General features: G+C 50.8%; 1 protein-coding gene across 1 annotated transcript in view; it reads right to left on the bottom strand.

The window, feature by feature from the left end:
• NOVA2 (NOVA alternative splicing regulator 2) overlaps positions 1–20,905 on the bottom strand; it is a 30,917-nt gene extending 10,012 nt beyond the window's left edge. Inside the window, 3 exon segments of the mRNA XM_042781240.1 lie at positions 3,554–3,720; positions 11,122–11,263; positions 20,855–20,905. Of these exon segments, the coding sequence (XP_042637174.1) occupies positions 3,554–3,720; positions 11,122–11,263; positions 20,855–20,905 (360 nt within the window).
• Between the last annotated feature and the right edge of the window lie 326 nt (positions 20,906–21,231).

Below are 21,231 nucleotides of genomic sequence, written 5' to 3'. Positions count from 1 at the left end.
TTTTTTTTTTGGGTCTTCTCAGGTGCCTCTGGCTGGGTTTGAACTGCCAACCTTTTGGTTAGTAGTCGAGTGCTAACCATTTGCTCCACCTGGGGACTGCACTATACAGGTTTCCCCCACTATCTGAAAGCAGAGTGTTCCTATGAAATCTTCTGTAAGATGAAATGGCATAAAACAAAGAACCAATTACCATTAATTTATATGGGAAACATGTTTGTTCTTTCCCAGACCCACAAAATAACTTCTGAAGCCATACCAAATAACACATAAAACTTAAACTAACACTAGCATAGAGTGTTCACAGACAGAGTTCAAAGCTATGGCGGCTTGATGCTGAATTATTGTACTGCAGTTCCCGGGAAGGGGAGTGCTTACTGCTTCTTTAACAGCTAGCTGCAAAACAAACGCTGAACACTAGGTCTGCTTTTCGTCTTTTTTCCTTAAAAGCCAAAATGGACTTTGGATTTCTTTTGGTTGGCGAAAACAGGTATTAATGTAAGTCTTTGGAAAAGCAAAGTGGCGTAAAGTGAACTTTCAAAAAGCAGGGGAGACCTGTATGCCTAGAATCTTGGAACCCTAGAGCCATAGGCTCCTAGGAATTTTAGAGCCAGAAGGGCCTCAGGGACTGCAGCAGTGACTTGCAAGCCTGTGGGGATTTTCAAATAATAAACAACAACAGCAGCACCAGCAGTATCAACAGCTAACATACTGCTTATCATTTCCCAGGCACTTTTCTAAACAGTCTCATAGTGACTTATTTAATGTTCTCACTAATTCTAGAAGGTAAACACTATGATCACAGTTCATAAATTAGAAAACAGAGGCACAGAGAGGTTAAGTCACTTGCTCAAGGACACAAAGGGAGTAAGGATCAGCTCCCAGGACAGAGAACACGCTCAGATTCCCAGGCTTTATGTCCAGAAATTCTGACTCAGTGGCTCTGGACTGGTTCCTAGGAATCTGCATTTTAAGTTATCTAGTTGATTCAGATGCCAGCCAGGGCTGAGGACCATGAGTTTAGCCCAGAAGCGGCAAACGGTGACCTTTTGGCTGCAGCTAGCCCACCGCCATGTTTTCTTTGCTCCACACGGTGTTTTAAAACATTGATTCAATCTTTTAATATCGGTTGATTTGAAAGACTTCTGGTTTATTTTGAAAAAATCTGGAAGAGGTGGCCACACTCTGTCCAATGTTCCCAAAAGTTCAGAATCGGCTGGAGTTGAGTGGTAGCTTGTAGGTTCCCTTCCTAGCTCTTGCAGGCATTTCAATTTATATTCCCTGATTTGGCCCAGTTGACACACTGCACAGAAAGAGAAACTGAGGCATCAAGAAGGTAAGGGGGCCCACAGTGACACAGTGAATCGAAAGCATGAAAGGGAGTAGACCTACCTCCGGACTCCAAAATCCAGTAATAACAATAACCATAGCTAACGCGTTTGGGAGGAGTCTGGTAGCGTAGTCCTAAGGCACTTGACTGCTAACCAGAAGGCTGGTGGTTCAAACCCACCAGCCACTCCTCGGAAGGAAGGTTGGGCAATCTACTTCCGTAGTGACACCACCTCAGAAACACAAGGAGGGGTCGCTATGAGTCAGGTCTGACACGATGGCACATAACAACAACACCACCACTTCTGGGAGAACTTTCTATGCACTAGACACACCTGCTATGTGTCTACCACACACCAAAGAACACTAACCACCCTCTTCAGTAGGTATCATAATGAATCCCATTAATAAATGAGAAAAATGAGGCAATGAGAAATCAAATCACTTGTTCAGGATTCAACTCAACCTGCAGCTCTGAAGCCTTACCCTTCAACCATGGAGCCCTGGTGGTAAAAACCAAAACCAACAACCAAATTCACTGCCGTCGAGGAGGTTCCAACCCATAGCGACCCCCAATGGGTTTCCTGGGTGGTAAATCTTTACAGAAATAGATTGCCCTTTCTTCCTTCAGTGGAGTGGCTGGTGGGTTTGAACCACCAACCTTCTGGTTAGCAGTCAAATGCCTCAGGCACTGCACCACCAGAGCTCCCTCCAGGGTAATAGGCACAGAGAACCTTTCTACTGCACTCTCTGAACTCCTGTGGATTAGGGGTGACGGTGGCAGGCTCCAGCACAGATGCTACCGACCCCATTTTTCCTGAAACATCCACAAACTATTGATGATGAACCCAGAGCCCCTGTGGCCACGACCGAGGTGGAACGGGAAGAGGCGATGCCCTGTTCTGCCCACAATCTGTCCGTAAACTGGTGGGAAGGGATTCAGGAAAGGCCCTGAGGGGTGCGAGGAGCGGAGCCGCTTCAGCACCAAGGACAGCAGTCGCGTTCCACGCCCAAACCCGCACATCTTTTTTTGGACTACTCCTCCAGGGCTCTCCGCCCACTGTCTCGCCAGGAGCTTTGGGGAACTCAGGCTCGTGGTCTGCTCCACCTTGGCTCAAAGACAGGACCCAAGAATTCCAGAGCCCTTTTAACGAGACCATCTTTCCTGTCTTTGCCTCTAGACTGACGTTAAGGAAGCCTTGCAAATGGCCTGCCCGCCACCCTGGACTTTCTGGCTCCTTAGCAACAAGTTCTCATGGGTATGGGAGCGCCGAGGGGAGGGAAAATCGGAGCGCGCGCGCGCAGCCAGCCCCGCGTTTCCCTCCCCCTTCATTTTCCACCGGGTCAGGACCGCGCTGCCTGGGGCCTTGCTGTGAGCCCACCTGCCCGGTGCGCACCGTCGTCATGGCAACCGGAGAGTCCTGGGGCTCGATTGGCCGGCTCCCTGACACGCCCCTACGCCACCGCTTCCTGGTAACTGAGGCAACGGAGAGGCGCTGCCCTCCCTCTTCCAAGAGAGGTCTATGTAGGAGAAGGACACACCCGGGACCCGCCAACGGCCCTTTCCCCAAAATGGTGATACTCCCATACTGTAATTAACTAATGGGAGGGAGGAGGGCGTAGGAGAGACCATTTTAAACTCTGCAGGACGTGGCTGGGTTGTCGCTGAGGTCACTTCCGTTGACAACCGGAAGTGGGAGGCAGGGTGCTCAGATAGACAATGGGATGCGGTGGAGGGGGGCAGAGGATCCACGGAATCATGGAATCCCTGGACGGAGAGATAAGTGGGAGTTCTGGGCCGAATATTCCCAGCCCTTCATTCTTCCTCTGAATCAGAGCCAAATCTAAAAGGGCTGGAGTCTTCTATTAGGGCTTACTTGCTAATCATAATGAAAACAGCTGCTTTGGAGTGGATTCTGATTTCATACGCACGCAACTGGACAGAGTAGAACTGCCCCCTTTGGGTTGGAAATGAGGCTGTAATCTTCAGAAGCTATCACAGCTCTCTCCTGCAGAGCCACTGGAGGGCTCGAACCACCGACCTTTTCAGTTAGCAGCATGGCGCTTAAGCACTGCGTCACCAGGCCTCCTAATAATAATAACCACTACTATTTGATACACTTTGGATAGGGATTATCCCACTGAACCCCACAGAGATCCAGTGATAGGGGAAGAGTGTCTCCTTCTCATCACCAGCTTTACAGCAACCCAGTTTGCCCCAGCTGACCTGCTTGGCTCTGTCGGGGTTCATCGTGGTTTGGGGTTGAAGGATATTGACGACTTCAGGCTTGGTCATCGCTTGTGGGATTTCTCGGACCTTCTCGGCGATAAAGCTGTGCACGGCATTCAAGGCCTCTGCTGTGCCCTGTACCAGGCACACGCGCTCTGTGGTTCCTGTCAAGGCAGAGAGAGCAGGCAGACACGTCAGACAAGAGTGGGGACAGCCCTGAGAGGGCAGCAATGGACGAACTGCCAATCCAGTCGGCCCAATTCATGGCGCCATATGCGTCAGTCAAACTGTGTTTCATAGGATTTTCAATGGCAGGTTTTTTTCTGGATGTAGACTGTCAGGCCTTTCTTCTGAAACAAAATGAAAACAACAACAATGCACTGCCGTCAAGTTGGATCTGACTCACAGTGACCCCTCCTTGGGTTTCTGAGGTGGTATCTCTACAGAAGTAGATTGCCCAATCTTCCTTCCGAGGAGTGGCTGGTGGGTTTGAACCACCAGCCTTGTGGTTAGCAGTCGAATGCCTTAGGCACTGCACCACCAGAGCTCCCTCTTCTGAGACAAGCCCCATTTAACGGAAGGGGATAACTGAGGCCCAGAGACAGGCCTGAGACTACCTGACTGGCCCCAGTCCACACGGGGAGCCGGGACAAGCTGGCTTGGGCTCTCAGACCATGATGGGCAGCTGGCCGAATGAAGGGAATCCCTTTGTTTTATAACCTACACTTCCTCTGCCTCCCCTAAAACAATGCCAGTGGGTGGAAGAATGATGCCTAAGTGCTTGCTGATGCCCGCAGCAGCCCTGGGCAGGGGGCGACAGGGCTCAGCTGCCTCTTCCCAGTCCTTGCCCGCTCCTGGTTGCTTTGGCAACCATTCACTCACTGTCCCCCACCTCACCCCCTTCTAGGAGCGGAGAGCTCAGGCCTGCAGCGGTTGCCACAGTAACTGGAACCCCCTAATCAGTCTGACTGGCCGGGTCCTCGGCCCACCCCCAGGGGGATGAGGGACGAGGCCCCGTTACCATGGCAACCCCTGAAAGCCCGCAGCGAAGGCCTCTGGGCTTTTGGAGAGGATGGGGAAGGGCTGGGCGGGGGTGGAGGAGGTGGAAGAGAGGCCTGAGTGGCTGCGGGGACCCACCAGATGGAAGGTTGGGAGGTGGGGGGGAGGGCAGGGCTGGGGAAAGGGGAGAGCAGGGTGGGTCAAAGGCAGTGAGTGGTGGGGTGGGGACTGGGGTCCCGGGAATGAAAGCTGGGCGGGGCCTTGGCTGGAGGAGACTCTCTGGATATTGTCTGTGGTCCTGACCTGGGCATCTTTCTCGTGTGTGTGTGTGTGTGTGTGTGTGTGTGTGTGACAGAGACAGAGAGAGAGAGGGAGAGAGAAAGAGAAGGGGTGGGGGGGATTACACTAACTCTGGGTGGTGCTAGGATGTCCGTGCACGGCAGGGAGACTGCGTGACACTGTGACCAGCGTGTGTACCTCCATGAGGCTGACTGGGCAACCAGTTTGTGTGTGTGTGTGTGTGTGTGCATGCGTGCACACACGCACCTGTTTCTACCTGGGTGGGGCCGACTTGGATGCCTTTATCTGTGTTAGTGTGTAAAAGAGAAACAACAGGAGAGGCTGAGACAGGAACAAACCGTTGACACAGGGATTCAGGTGAAGATGCGTGTGCGCGCCCTTGTGTGTGGGAAAGCCCCTGGGCGCCGCGGTGATGATCTGAGCCGGGCACGCGCTTTTTGTGAACTGGAGCTGAGTGTTCAGCAGAGTTCAGGGAAAAGGGAAACACAGACCCTCACGGAGCGGCACTGAGGCCGTAAGATGAACGCAGCCCACACTGAGACCGTACGATGGTGTGTGTCCGCGTGGGTGTGTGTGCACGTGTGTGCGTGAAACAATCAGCCCCTCGAGGTGCTCACAGACAGTCTGGATGACTGGCATGTGGTATGTGTAAATATGTGTGTTCGTGGGTGTACAGGAGACAAACAGGCGAGACTGACAGAGGGGAGTGTGTGTACGTGTGCGTGAGACAGAGAGGGCCAGAGAGACAGTGCCAGAGAGAGACAGACAGGGGGACAAGCAGGACAGGGCTGTGTGTGTGGTGGGAATGTGTGTGTGTGTGAGAGAGAGCGAGGGAGATGGAGAATAGGTAGAGAGAGCAGGGGTATGTGTGTTGTGAGTGTGTGTACGTGAGGGAGAGAAACGTATAGAGAGAGAGACAAGTTAGAAGTACGTGTGTTGTGCGTGTGAGAGACAGAAGGTGGGCAGAGAGAAACGGGAGGGGTGTGTGTGCAAAGAGAAGGCTCAGGTCACTGGCCAATGTGTCTGTTCATGTGTGTGACTGAGTGTAACACTGGTACGTGGGTGAATGTGATGCTTTAGGTGAGCCTGGCTCAGTTTTGTGTGGGGAGTAAGTGTGTGTCTCCTTGGGAGAGACCCACTTAGGTGCCTGGGTCCACTGCCAGCCTCCTGTGCCTCCTGTCTGGGACACTTGGGGACGAGTGTCCAGTGTCCTGAAAGCACCCCCCGGCGGCACACTGCCACCACCCCCTCAACCCTTTGCCTGGCCCGCCAGCCTCGCCATGTGGCTGGGTGTCCCTGTCCGTGGGTCACTTGTGCGGCCGACATCCCCCACCTCCTTTGGGCCTCCCTCTTGCTCCCCCACCCCCGAACAATGGCTTGGCCTGAGCCAAGGGTGAGTCAGCGTGCAGGCTGCCTCCGTCTGGGGTGTAAATAGGAAAGGGTGTGGGGCACGGTGGGAACTGGGGGCAGGGTTGGGGAGGGGGAAGCCCTGGGCAGAGCCCGGCCAAAGTGGCCAGGTTCTCAGTCTCTCTTTCAGCTCAGGAAGTCTGGGACCACCAGCTCCTTCTCTGTCATCCTTAACCTGGGGGCCACAGGGGCTTTGGTGAAACCTTGAAAGAACGCTGAATGATAACAGCTGGCACCTATATAACACCACATGCCAGGCACCCCCTAAGTACTTTACATACCTTAAGTCACTTACTGTATGAGGCTGGCAATATTATTATCCCTGGTTTACTGTTACGGACACTGAAGCACAGAGAGGGTAAAGGGATTTGGCCAAGTTCACTCAGCTGGTGGTGAAAGGCGGGGAATCGGAACCCAGGGGCCTGGCTTCACAGTCTGTTGTTGTTGACAGTAGCCACTGGTTCTGACTCATGGTGACCCCCGAGTGTCCCAGAGTGGAACTGCTCCACAGGGTCTTCTGGGCTGTACTCTATGGAAAGAGACCCCCCACGCCTTGGTTCTGCAGTAACACTGGGTGGGCTCATAACTCCAAGCTTCAGGTTAGCAGTGGAACGCAAACCACCCTGTGCAAAGGGGTAAGTCGTGTGGACTGAAGAACCCTGTGTGTGTGTGTGTGTGTGTGTGTGGACATATAGGGACTCTAGTTTGGGTTTTACATCTCTGATATTAAAAAACGAATGTGTGTGAATTTATTAAGGAGTCACTTAGGATTTTGCACTTTAATGCCAGCATGTCATAAATCATTATAATTTAAACAACAACAACAACATGTGTGTCTGTGCTTTTCTTCTGGGGGCAGGGTCACAGCCTCAGACAGATGCCCCGAATCGGGATCAGCTTTAAGAATCACTAGAGTCCCAGGTGTATAGTAGAGCTGACAAGGGGCAAGGTTATGGTCATTGCTTGGTCACAGCCAGCTACCCAGAGGGACCGAGTAGTTGATCCTGCGGGCTTGGGACCATAGTCGCAGGGGACATCAAGCTCAATTGGCATAACATACTATACAAAACATTGTTCCACCTCCTACTTTGGCGAGTAGCGACTGGGATCTTAAAAGCTAGCAAGCTGCCATCTAGATGCAACAATGGGTGTCTCCACGTCAAGATGAAAGAAGAAAACCAAAATTAATGGAAACAATCAGTCCTCGTGACTGGTACACCATCCGATCTGCAACCTATACAACTATGAGACCAGAAGAACTAGATGGTGCCCGGCTACCACTGTCATCCACTTGGAAGGGATGTACGAGATCCTGCATAGAGAGGGAGAACAATGTGGAACAAAACTCAAAATCATTTGGAGGCAAAAAAAAAAAAAAAAAAGGGGGGGGACCAGGTTTGCTGGTCCAATAGAGCCTGGTGTAACCACTGAGACTATGGCCCCTAGCTGCCCTTCAGGTCTGGAATTGAACCCACACCTGTGGTTTCCAGCCAAACAAAGTACAGGCATGTGAGTTAAACATTTACCTCAAGTAGACACACGCCCTGGAGAGAACAATCATGGGAGAAGGAAGGGCTGCTTATGCACAGGGAGACAGCTCAGGGCACAGAAGAGTATGAAGGGATGGACAGTGGGAAGAGGTAACTACGGGGAGGAAGTGGGAAGGGAGCTGTTGCATTGTAAATTTTGGTCAATGACAGGAGACAAAGTATATGTGAACTGCTGTATGAAAAGTGAATTTACTCTGTAAATCTTCACCCAAATCAAAATAAAAATAAAAAAAAAAAAAAGAATCAGTAGAGTGATCTTAGGAGCTCTGGTGGCACAGTGCCCAAGGCACTTGACTGCTAACCAGAAAGCTGGTGGTTCAAGCCCACCAGCCACTCCTGGGAAGGAAGATGGGGCAATCTGCTTCCATAGTGATACTGCCTCGGAAACCCAAGGAGAGGTTGCTATGAGTCGGGTCCAAGTCAATGGCACATAACACCACCACCAACAGAGTGTTAGCTCCCTGTGTGGTGCACATGGTTTGTGGTTGATATTAACCAAAAGTTTGAGAGTTCAAACTCACCCAGTGGTGCCATGAGAGAAAGGCCTAGCCGTCGGCTTCCACAGAAGCCTGTGGAGCCCAGTTTTACTTTATTATAATGTATGTGGTTGCTATGAGTCAGAATTGACTCAACAGCAGTGGGGCTGGTTCTTTGAGGGTGGTCTGGGCTGGCACTGGTCCGCATGGCCTTGGGCAGGTACCTGGCACTTTCTGGGTCTCTGTGTATGACCTAAAAGAAATGAATCTGGGGTTTTGGGGTTCATGCACCAGGGAGAAGACACCCTTTGTGTATTGTGTAATGTCTTGGCCCCTTGTATGGGGCTAAGGGCCAGGTAGGCCTTTGTTTCTGGTGATAGACACACAAGTCCCGTGTGGGTGTGTGTACATGTTTGTGTGTGGGTGTGTGTGAGTGAAGGCATGGAGGACTCTTTGGATCTTCTCCGTCATTATTTCTCATCTGTTGACTGTGCTTGAGCCGCCCTGAACAGACCACCTTCCCAGCCTTTGAACACGCAGCTCATCTTCCTGAAACACCTACATATCCTTCTGAGTTCTTCCTTCAGAAACCCTTTCCTGACCCCCGGCTGGGGCAGGTGTCCTGCCTAGGCTCCCATTTTCTTCTCAGCTGCCCTGTCCCTGGCCTGCCAGCTCTGCATCACCACTGGTCTCTGTCTCCCTCTTGGGGCTGTGAGATCCATGAGGGCAAGGCTGGGGCTGTCTCAGTCACTGTGGTGTCCCCAGCTCTTCCCGACACAGAGCTGGCTCCACAGAGATGCTCAGAGAATGGGTGCTGAATGAATGAATGAATGGATGACAAGGTGTCTGCCTGGAGTGGAAGGAAACATGCTTTTTATCTTGTGTAGTAGCATCTCAACTTCCTGTGCTCCTATGGGTCCCAGGAGGTCCCAGGGAGGTGACTAGGATACAGGGGCTGTGTCTTGCATTTCTGAGTCAGGAGGTGGCCCAAGCTTTATGATCTGCAAGTTCTGTCCATAGCGGGCCTGGGGAGAAATGTCAGCTCCTGTTGTTTGTCGAATAGTGGCTGGTGTTGGAGAACCCATGATTGTCCCACCCTTTGGGGTTCTCAGCTGCCTGGTCCATGGGGTGCACTGAGAGGACACCACATGGTCTCTCTTGTCACAGAATGTCATCCACAGGCAAAGGACCAAGTGTCCACAGATGAATGCCCCAAGCTGAGTTCTGAGATCTGTATCCTGTGGGCTAGACGGGTGTGGGGGAAACTGGGCCAGGGTGGATGAGAAAGGGAGGGGGTGTGCCTAGTTCCCTGGACTTTTCTCTAAACCTCTTGCCAAAGCTGCTTAGTGAGATGAGGGGTGGAGAGAGAGAGACAGAGAGAGATGAGTGTGTGTCCAGACTCTGGACACTAGCCCTGCTGTTTGACCTAAAAAATCCAACGGGATTAAGGATGCACCTGAACCGGTGTTGGACCAAAGATGCAATTCAGGGACCTTCTCTGGAAACCGAGAGGCCAAGGCTCAGGCGCTCGTCACTGGAGGGAAATATTGAGGAGGGTTAGAGAGAGTGGAGGGGCCTTGAACAATCTGTGGCCACTATGGTTAGGGAGCTCCTGGGTGGTGTAAATGGTTAAGCACTTAGCCACTAACTGGAAGGTTGGAGGTTCAAGTCCACCCAGGGAAGAAAGGCCTGGTGACCTGCTTCTGAAAACCCAAGGGAGCACAGTTGTACTCTTGACACCCATGGGGTTGCCGTGAGTCAGAGGCAACTCCACAGCCACTGGTGAATAGTCGGGGGAGAGAGGGAGCTGGAGGAGGGCAGAACAGGGGCTGGGTTTGGAGAAATCACAAAAAAGAAACAAAAAGGAAGAGGTTGAGACGCAGGAGAAAGATTCACCCAGGGAGACAGGGAGAGATGGGCAGGAGGGAGCAGAAAGAGAGGCAACTGTACAGGAAAATGACCTCATTGAGGGGGCTCACGGAATACGGGCTGAATGGACGGCTGATGAGAGTGAGCTGCTCAGAGAGCGAGTGAGAGAGAGAGAGGGCAGAGAGAGAGAGAGAGAGAGATGAGAGAGAGAGAGAGAGAGAGATGGGAGGGAGAGTGGGAGAGAGAGAGAGATGGGAGAGTGTGAGTGCTGGAGGGAATGGGAAAAGGGGAGGGAGAGGGGAGACAGGCAGGGAGGGAGGAGGGCAGAAATAACAGCAGTGACAGGCAGACAGGGATGAGACACCCAGAGAAGGGGCGATGGGGAGGCACAAACTGAACCAGAGAGACAGACGGGTGGAGAGGGAGGGAGGCATTGGAGACACTGATTGCAAAGCAGGTTGAGGGGAGAAGAGATAGGAAAGGCAGGAACAGAGGCAAAAGAGACCCACAAGAAAGGACCGGGGAAGAGAAATCAGTAGGACGCAGACTGGCCTAGGCAGGGTGAGGAAGAAAGAGGAACTCAAAGCCACAGAAGGAGGGCGGGGAGCAGGGTACGCAGAACACGGATGGCTGCCCCTCAGCCCCAGGGACACCCTGACACCTGCCTCCCTCCCCCCCCAGCTCCTCCAACTGACCCGAGGGGGCAGGTGTGTGCAAAGCCGCACATCTGCCAGCGCAGCATGCAAATGAGCTCATGAATATGCAGCAGGCCCATTGTCTTGCCCCGCCCCCACCCCATCTGCTTGGGCCTGGTCCCTCCCTCGGGCTGGGGGCAGCTCGGTCCCCTTAGTGGGGAGAGGCATCACCACCACCCTCTCTGGCCCTAGGGGCGCCCTGCTCATGCAGCCAGGGTCCCAGTGGGAGGCAGGGGAGGGGTTAGGACTGAGTGCGGGCAGGGGCTCACCGGGGTAGAAGTCTTTGGACTTGGACAGCTTGATGGTGGCTCCTGTCTCCTTCTGCAGTTGTACGATGGTCTGCCCGCCCTTGCCGATGATGGAGCCCGCCGCATAGCTGGGAATCAGCACCTTCAGGAAGTATTCACCTTCCTCTGCAGGGGCAGAGCAGGGGAAGTCAGAGCGCGAGGGGTCTTCTTCACCTTTGTAAGGTGCTGACCCGCCTCCTCCAGGCTGGCCAATGGAAACCACCAGCATCGTGACCACAAAGAAACAAAGAGCAAGGGACCAGCAGCCAGGAGAGGAATACAAACCACAATCTTTGACATCAAACGATAAAAAACCCAACCCAACCCACTGCTGACCCATCGATTCCAACTCATAGTGACCCTGCGGGACAGAGTAGAACTGCCCCACAGGGTTTCCAAGGCTGGAATCTTTACAGGGCTCATCAGAGTGGCTGGTGGGTTCAAACTGCCGACCTCGCAGTTGGCAGCCAAGCATATAACCACTGCTCCACTTAAAACCAAGCAATAGTTTAGCTTAAGTAGTAAAAAATGTCAGCCTTGAGCATTATGCTTTTTTAAGAGCTATCTGTGTGGGAGCAAACTGAAAACAGCAACTGGAAAGATTAGACAGGAACCGTAGGGGGCAGTGAAATTATGTTTATGGGGGTGGAACAACTCAGAAAGGGAAGGTGGGAATGCGTGCACAACTCAAAAAATGTAATCAATGTCACCGAATTTTACACATAAAAATGGTCGAACTCTGGGATCTTAAAAGCTCACAAGCAGCCATCTAGATGCGATGACATGTCTCCCCTCGTCCAGAGCAAAGAAGAATGAAGAAAACCTAAGATTTACAGAAAGAATTAGTCCTAGCAACTGGTACACCATGTGATCTGCAGCCTGTACGACTGACTATGAGACCAGAAGAACTAGATGGTGCCCAGCTACCACTGTCAACCACTCGGAGGGGGATCTATGTAGGACATCCTAGATAGAGAGGGAAAACAATGTGGAACAAAACTCAAAATCATTTGGGAAAAAAAAAGGGGGTGAGGGGACCAGGTTTGCTGGTCTAATAGAGCCTGGTGGAACCAGTGAGTCTATGACCCCTAGCTGCCCTTCAGGTCTGGAATTGAACCCACACTTGTGGCTTCCAGCCAAACAAAAGACAGGCATAGGAGTTGAACATTTACCTGAGGTAGATACACTCCTTGGAGAGAACAATCATGGGGGAAAGAAGGGCTGTGTCTGCACAGGGAGACAGCTCAGGGGGCAGGAGTGCATGGAGGGATGGACACAGGGAAGAGGTAACTATGGGGAGGAAGTGGGAGGGGAGCTGTTGCATTGTGGTAAACTGTGGTCAATGACATGAGACAAAGTATATGTGAACTGCTGTATGGAAGGTGAATTTGCTCTGTAAATCTTCACCCAAATCACAATAAAAAAAAATGTATATAACAACAACAACAACAACAAAAATGGTTGAAGTGGTGTATGTTTTGCTGTGTATATCCTCAACAGTGAAAACAACAACTAAGTAAATAAAAAATATTTAAGTTAAAAAAATTAATGATCTTCATTCATTCATTCAACAACCATTACAAAGCACCTGTGACGTGCTTGGAACCTTTCTGGTGAAATAGCTTTGACAGAAGCAGACGAAGCTCCCAGCTCTCCTGAGCAAAGGAGGAAGACAAGGCCAAGAGTTTCTGTAATTCAGCCACAAACTTGCCCAGCTAGATTCTTCCAGAGCGGGGAAGACAGAAATCTACTTGTTGTCAGACGGTGAGAAGGTCTAAGAAACCAAAAAGAGGCAGAAAGGTGGAGTGGAGAGTGGACGGGGTTGTCATGTTGGATACAGTGACCAGGAAAGCCTTCCCCCAAGAATATGGCAGGTCAATGTTTCTACAAGTGTATTTGCATGTTCTGTAAGACTTCCCAGGTATAGTAAAGCTGACAAGGGACAAGCCTGTAGTCACTTCTTGGTCACAGCCAGCTACCCAGAGGGAGAGAGTAGTTGAACCTGTGGGCTCAGGACCATAGTCATAGGGGACATCAAGCTCAATAGGCATAACATACTACACAAAACATTGTTCCCCCTCCTACTTTGGCAAGTAGCGACTGGGATCTTAAAAGCTTGCAAGCAGCCATCTAGATGCAATGATGGGTCTCTCCTTGTTCAGAGTAAAGAAAAATGAAGACAACCAAAGATTCATGGAAACAATTAGTCCAAGCAACTGGTACACCATGCAATCCTCAGCCTATACAACTATGAGACCAGAAGAACTAGTTGGTACCTGGCTACCACTGTCAACCACTCAGAGGGGGATCTATGTAAGAGATACTGGATAGAGTGGGAGAACAATGTGGAACAAAACTCAAAATCATTTGGAGAAAAAAAAAAAAAAAAAGGGACCAGGTTTGCTGGTCTGATAGAGCCTGGTGGAACCACTGAGACTGGCCTCTAGCTGCCCTTCAGGTCTGGAATTGAACCCACTTCTGTGGCTTTCACCCAAACAACAGACAGGCATATGAGGTGAACATTTACACCAGGTAGATACACTCCTTGGAGAGAACAATCATAGGAGAATAAAAGGACTGTGTATGCACAGGGAGACAGCTCAGGGGGCAGGAGTGCATGGAGGTAAGGACGCAGGGAAGAGGTAACTATGGGGAGGAAATGGGAGGGGAGCTGTTGCATTGTGGGAAATTGTAGTCGATGTCATGAGACAAAAAGTACGTGAACCGCTGTACGGAAAATGAATTTGGTCTGTAAACTTTCACCCAAATCACACACACATAAAAAAAAAGAACATGGCATTCTGTATTTATCACACACTTCTGCAGCTGGACCTGGGGTTGTGCACAGCCCTCCCGTGACTTTTGTCTCATTTGGCGTAAAAACCAAAGATCTCACCGTGGCCCACAGAACTCAGCATACTCGACCTCCTCCCATCCTTCCTCTTGCTCCCTGTGCTCAGTGACACCTACACAATCCCACCTCATACAGAGGGAAGGGAATGGAACCACACGTCTAGGTGGAAGAGAAGCAAGTGCAAAGGCCCTGGGGTAGGATTGTGCCTGGTGATCCAGGGAGAGTCAGACAACTGGAGTGGCTGGAGCCAGACTCCCAGGAATCTGTCTTGGAAGAAGGGCATCCAGATGCCCCGAGAAGCGAGGATGGTGAGCCTTCGTCTTGGACACATTATCAGGAAGGGATCAATTCCTGGACTAGGACATTGTGTTTGGTAGAAGGTGAGCAAAAAAGAGGATGACTTTCACTGAGATGGACTGACACAGTGGCTGCAACAATGGGTTCCAACATGTTTACTGTCGTAGGGACGGCGCAAGACTGGACAGTGTTTCATTCTGTTATACACAGGGTCACTACGAGTCGGAGCTGACTCAAGGACACCTAACAGCAACAACACACCATACCTAATATGTGCTAGACTCTCTTTCATGAATTTCACAAATACAAAAAAAACCACAAAAAAACAAAACTACAGCTCTTTTAATTCTCACACTGATCCTGTGAGGGAACTTATTTTATAAACCCATCCTACAGATGAGCAAACAAAGATGAATAAATTGCTGAAACTCACATCGTTAAGAAGTAGCACAGCTGAGATTTGAACTCAACCCTGGGAGTTCCTGGGTAGTTACAAACTGTTCATGAACTTGGCTGCGAACTGAAAGGTTAGAGGTTTGAGTTAGGGCTTTGAACCAGTTCTAAATGGTTCAGTCCTGGCTGAAGGAAAACAAGGGCAGCATACACGTTGCACAGCAACTAAATATCTTGCAAGTGGGATTTTGACCCAAGTAGGAAAACTCAAGGAGGTCTGGTGGCTTAATGCCTAAGGCATTTGACTGCTAACCAGAAGGGTGGCTAGTTCAAACCCACCAGCCACTCCACAGAAGGAAGACTACTTCCATAGAGATACCACCTCAGAAACCCAAGGAGGGGTCGCTATGAGTTGAACTGACTGGACGGCAGTGAGTTTGTTTTGGTTTGTTTTGGAGGAAAACTCAAAGATGGAGGCCGACCATGGCACTTTGAATGTGTGTCAACCACCATCTTTGACCAGGGCACTGATGCCTGTTTCCTACTCAGGTCAAAATCCCACGCACGAGAGATTTGGTTGCTATGCAACGCATCCCCTGCCCTTGTTTCCCCTGGCTATGACGGAACCATCCTGAACCGGTTCAAAGCCCTGGCTTGAGTCTACCCAGAGACACCTCAGAAGGAAGTCCTGGTGATGGACTTCTGAAAGATCAGCCACTGAGAATCCTGTGACACTCAATTCTACCCTGACACACACGGGGTCACCATGACCAGGAGGCTACACGATGCTACTCGATGGTGACTGGCTGCAGAGTCCATGCTCTTAACCGTGATGATACACCACTGTCTCCAGGCTGTGGAGAAGGGACAGGAATGGAACCGTGTGGCTACGTGGAGGTGGAGCAAGTCCAAAGGCCCTGGGGCAAGCGCAAAGGACTGTAGTGGTGTTGCAGGGAAAGCAAGCACGCTGGTGTGGTTGAAGCACAGTGAGCAAGGGGAAGGGGGGAGGAGACGACGGCAGAGGGGGAACCAGCTGGTGGTGAGGAAGACAGGTGTGTCGAGTCCTAGTGAGGTCTTTGGTTTCTAAGCCAAGCGAGACGGGCCACTGTGAGAAGAGCTGGACTCTGAGGAAGTTCTGAGCACTCAATCTGGACCAGGCACTACACTGAGTGCTTGGTGAGCTTGATCTCATTGACTCCTATGAGTTCCCGGTGAGGTGGGTAGAATGACCTCCATTCTTTCAGAGGAGGAAACTGAGGCAGAGAAGGGCACAGGGAAGGCAGGGCCCCAGCCCGAGGTCACTTCTCCAGGCAGTTGCTAGGCTGAGATTCAACTTACTTTGCTTATCACTCTCTACCGCTGGTGACTAAACATCAGCATGCCCAAGGGTGGCACAGAAGACCTACAGGTGGTGCCAAGGTGGGCTTGTGGGGCTTTGGCCACTGTCTGTTATGGTCCTATGATGCTTTCTTGGCCAAACCCAATCTAATGCACTCCCATCAGGTTGATTCTGACTCACGGCGCCCCTAGAGGACAGAGTGGAACTGCACCACAGGGTCTCCAAGGCTGTCAGTCTTTACAGAAGCAAAGCCCAAACCCAACCCACTGCCATCTAGTCAATTCCAACTCACAGCGCCCCTAGAGGACAGAGTGGAATTGCACCACAGGGTATCTAAGGCTGTCAACCTTCACCTAAGCAAAGCCCAAACCCAACCCACCTGCTGTCTGGTCGATTCTGACTCACAGCGCCCCTAGAGGACAGAGTGGAACTGCCCCACAGGGTTTCCAAGGTTGTCGATCTTTACAGAAGCTGACTGCCTCATTTTTCTCCCTTGGAGCTGCTAGTGGGTTCAAACCACCGACCTTTTGGTTAGCAGCCAAAAGCTTTAACCACTGTGCCACCAGAGCTCCTTGCCATGTGTGTACAGTACTCTGCCAACGCAGCCTCAAGCAAATCCTTAACCTCTAGTACCTTTTAAACAAACTGTTGCCCTAAAGGGTAGAAATTTCTGGAACCTTTATGCTTTGGCCTCATCTACCTTCCCAGCCTCACTGCCTCATTTCTTGCTTGTTCCTAGCTTCTTCCCACCCCAGGCCCTTTGCACATTCGCTTGGCCTGGGACCCCCCTCCCCAGTGAATTCCTCTCCTCCTTCAGATCCCTGATTGAGTGTGGCTTCCTCTTGGCAGCCCTCCCTGAATCCTGAGCATGGACGGGGGGCTTCAGAGCGACTGCTCACAGAGCCCCGCTGTGGGTCATGTCAGTAGAGCTCACCCCTCTGTCCTAGGGACCCCCACAGGGTCCAGCACATAGTCGGTCTGCAAAAAACTAAACAACTAAACAAACAAACAAACAAAAAACCCATACTGGAAAAAGGATGGGAGAAGCCAAGGCATTCCGTCTTCAAGGCTGAAGGTCTTAAGCTGTCCCCTAAAGGGCTTTCAACTTTTTCTTTTAAGCAAAATCCAGTTGGTGTGGAATCAATTCCATCTCACGGGGACCACACATGTGTCAGAAGACAACCGTGCTCCGTGAAGCTTTCAATGGCTGATTCGTCAGATGTAACTCACCAGGCCTTTCTTCCCGATTGTCTGTGGGTGGACTTGAACCGCCAACTTTCCGGCGAGCAGCTGAATGCATTAACCATTTTTACCACCCAGGGCCTCCTTTCAAGCAAAGGAAGTCTATCTTAAGTGTCTCACACAAAATCCAAAGATACAAAGCAGATCAAAGGGAGAGTGTGCGAGTGAAAGTGGGGCTGGGACCGGGGATAGGACGAGCTGCCCATCTCAGCCCGCTCCCTTCTGATTCTGGGATCCCTGGTGTGTTAAGATGGGGGTAGGGGCCACAGGGCTGGCTATGGCATGAGGAAAGTGTCCAGAATTAAGGGGTTTTCTAAACCCAAGGCAATCTTCTTAAACTTGGCTAATCAGACAGTTAAGCCTATTAGGTCATTAACCCCCCCAGGGTGCTTTCCCATCAATCATCCGGCCCCCCTCTTGAAGTCACTTTCTTCCCTGGGTTCACAGAGGTGTCCCTCCCACCCCATTCCTGCCCCTAAACCAATCCCCAAGATGTGGGCCACGTCTACATCTCGCTAACCCTCAGGATGCATCCTCTCCCTCCTCCTCCTCTCCCTCCTCCTCCTCTCTCCACGCAGAGCCTCTTCCCCTGCTTTCCTTTTGAGGGTGGAACGTATTCATCGGCTCTGATGAGTACTGGCCCCCATTTTCTGCGCTCCCCTCTCACACAGCCCCACGTTCTGTCTGAGAATCTCAGTACAGATGGCAGAAAGAGCCTGAAACCGAGTGTGAATCTTGTCACTAACAGGCTGTGGGGCCTTGGGCAAGTCATCTCACCTCTCCGGACCTCAGTTTTGTCATCTGTAAAATGGGGGACATGAGAACCCCCTCCAAAAAGACCAACCCCCTTGCCATCAGGTCAGTTCCAGCTCATCGCATCCCCATCCACGTGTTACAGAGCGGAACTGCTCCGAAGAGTTGCTTGGCTGTAATCTTTATGGACGGAGAGTGTCAGCCCTTTCCACCTTGGTGTCACTGGGAAGGTTTGAACCGCCAGCCTTTAGGTTAGCAGGACCCAGGGACTTTGGGGAGACATAATAGCACTACCACAAAGGGTTACTGTGATTAAGGGGTTAAATGTAAAGTACTTAGAACAGTCCCAAGCACACAGAGCACTTGAAAAATGTCAGCCTTCATCACCATCATCACCACCACCACCATCATCATCATCACCACCACCATTATCGTCACTACCAACCTCATGAACACAAGTAACATGCTTATCACTGTGTCTGGCAGACACTAAAGGCTCTGTGAATGGGGAACAGATGTCTAAGGTTTGAGGTTCTGGTTGGGAGGAAGTGAGGGAGACCTCACTTCCTTGTCACTCAGCCCCCTAAAGGGCAGTGCCAGGGGTTTCCCTGCCTCTTGGAGGACTGTGCCCCTCTGATAGAAGCTAGAGCCTGCCTTTCACTCTCTTGCAATGGTGACTTCCTAACTCCTTTCTTCTCCTCATCACCTTCTTGGAGTTTGTCTTTCTTTCCTCTCTGTACCATTGTCTCCTTTCTCCCTCCTACAGGTCCTTGCTGGGCACCCACCACTTGCCAACCCTCGTTTTAGGTGATGGAGATACAGCAAGGAACAGGACAAGCAGGTCCATTTTGTTTTGAGCACACTCGATTTTAAAATTTTAATGCACCTATTGAAAGAGAAGGAGCTCTGGTAGCGTAGTGCCTAAGGCAGTTGACTGCTAACCAGAAGGCTGGTGGTTCAAATGCACCAGCCACTCCTCGGAAGGAAGGTTGGGCAATCTACTTCCGTAGTGATACTGCCTCGGAAACCCAAGGAGGGGTCGCTATGAGTCGGGTCCGACTTGAGGGCACATAACAACAACATTGAAAGAGAAGGAGCTCTGGTGGTGCAGTGGTTAAAGCATCTGGCTACTAACCAAAAGGTTGGTGGTTCAAACCCACAAGCCACCGAGCGGCAGAAAGATCAAGCAGGGTGCTTCTCTAAAGACTAACAGCTTTGGCAAATCTATGGGGCAGTTCTACTCTGTCTTTTAGGGGCGCTGTGAGTTGGAGTGGGCCAGACAGAAAGAAAAAAAAAAAAACTCACTGTTATCGAGTAGATTCCAACTCATATAGAGACCCCCTTTGGGTTTCCCAGGTGGTAAATCTTTATAGAAAGAGATTGCCCAGTCTGCCTTCCATGGACTGGGTGGTGGGTTTGAACCGCCAACCTTCTGGTTAGCAGTCAAATGCCTTAGACACTATGCCATTTGAGCTCTCAGCAGTGGGTTTGCTTTTGCTTTATTTAAAGAGAAACGTTTGTTTTTAATAACCACTAATAATCTGAATTTGAAGGGATGGTTACGTGTCTTTTACTCCTAAAGTCCATTAATACAAATGGTCAACGTTTAAAAAAAAAAAAAAGGTAGTCTGTGGACCATCCCATCTGAATCCACCTGTGGAAGCTTGGTGGTCCCTGTATCCAAACACTAGTGGAAATTCTGGCTTTCTGACGTCACCTCCTCAGGCGACCGAAGTCCCCCAGCTGCAGACGCTCAGAACTCCAAGTCCCAGAGTCTTTGTTGAGGACTTCAGTCTACTTTGTCCTTTCCTGAGTCTTCTGCATATACTTCCTGTTTGGGGGCATTACCTACCTTGTGATTCCCACCTACCGCGAGAAGAAGCCAGAACCGTTATTTCCCAGAATTCCTTGCAGCAAGAGCCACACACGGACCCTGGGCTGATCCCGGAGCCCCTGCTCTCCCACTCTGTTTGAATGAACAGCCGAGGTTCTGCCTCTAAGAAAGGTCCTCCTTCTCCTGAAGCAGAATCTACATGCCACACTCCGCCCGCACTGCTCTCAACTCTTCCCCAGGTGTCCAGCAGCTCCCCTGCCTAATGGCAGGGCTCGAAATCAACAAGTCCACCTCTCCTGCTAACCGGCTACCCTCTTGCTGCAGTTTCAAGAAGTCCCACCTTGGGAGGGGGTCGTCTTTTCTTTCTAGTCACTACATGAGTCTCTGGCCTCCCTTCCTTCTCCCCTCCTTCCCAGGAATGCTTCTGACACCTTCCAAAATCAATCAATTACTTTCTCCTCCACAAATAGTTTTTTGCCTGATGTGATGTGGGGTGTTGCGACTGGAGTGAACATTTTTATAGACAGAGAGTTGATCCCATAGGTGGCTTTGTTCTGGCGGTGGGAGGGCATTAATGACAAAGGTAGGGTTGAAAGGATGGATGTTGTAGGTGTTGTTTTTGGTGATGGTATGTCTGGGGGACACCAAAATTGGGGTGTTGCACTCATTGTGGTGCTTTTGTTTGGGGGTTGGGAAATATAAGTGCTGGTGTGTTCAGTGGAGGGGGTATGAGGTGGCTGTGTGACGCTGATCTTGTCATTGGGAGTGTGTAGTGGTGATGTTGAGGAAGACGGAAGAGGTTGAGGTTGTGGGGTGGGAAGGGCACTGCTGAGGAGGGGTAAGATGCCAGGCATGTGATGTCTTTTTGTGAATGACGGTGTTGCCTGTACGTGTGACAGATATAATACAACTGGAGTGTGCTAAGGAAGGGACGGGAGATGCTGAAAGGTGTGTTGTCTGAGTTGTGACACTGAGTGTGAGAGAAAGGTGGTTGGGGTAGGACTTCCTTGGAGTGATTCACTGGGTGGTAAAAGAGGTATGTGATACTGTACATGGCAAATGATAATGCTTATTGTTGGGAGGTGCCACCAAGTTGGCTCCCAACTCATGGCAACCCCATGCACAATAAAATGAACTGCTGCCCAGCCCTGTGCCAACTTCATGGATCAGACCGTTGGAATCAATAGTTTGCACGGGCTGATTTTTGGAAATAGATCGCCAGGTCTTTCCTCTTAGTTAATCTTAGTCTGAAAGCTCCACAGAAACCTGTTCAGCATCATAAACCAAAACCAAAACCAAACTCACTGCCATTGAGTCGATCCCAACTCATAACAACCCCTCTTCGGGTTTCTGAGGCGGTACCACACAGAAATAGATTGC

This window comes from Orycteropus afer, unplaced genomic scaffold (genome assembly GCF_000298275.1).
Source record: "Orycteropus afer afer isolate SDZICR_OR568_19922 unplaced genomic scaffold, OryAfe1.0 scaffold00099, whole genome shotgun sequence".
NCBI lineage: Eukaryota > Metazoa > Chordata > Mammalia > Tubulidentata > Orycteropodidae > Orycteropus > Orycteropus afer.
This window is presented reverse-complemented; position numbering and strand designations above follow the sequence as displayed.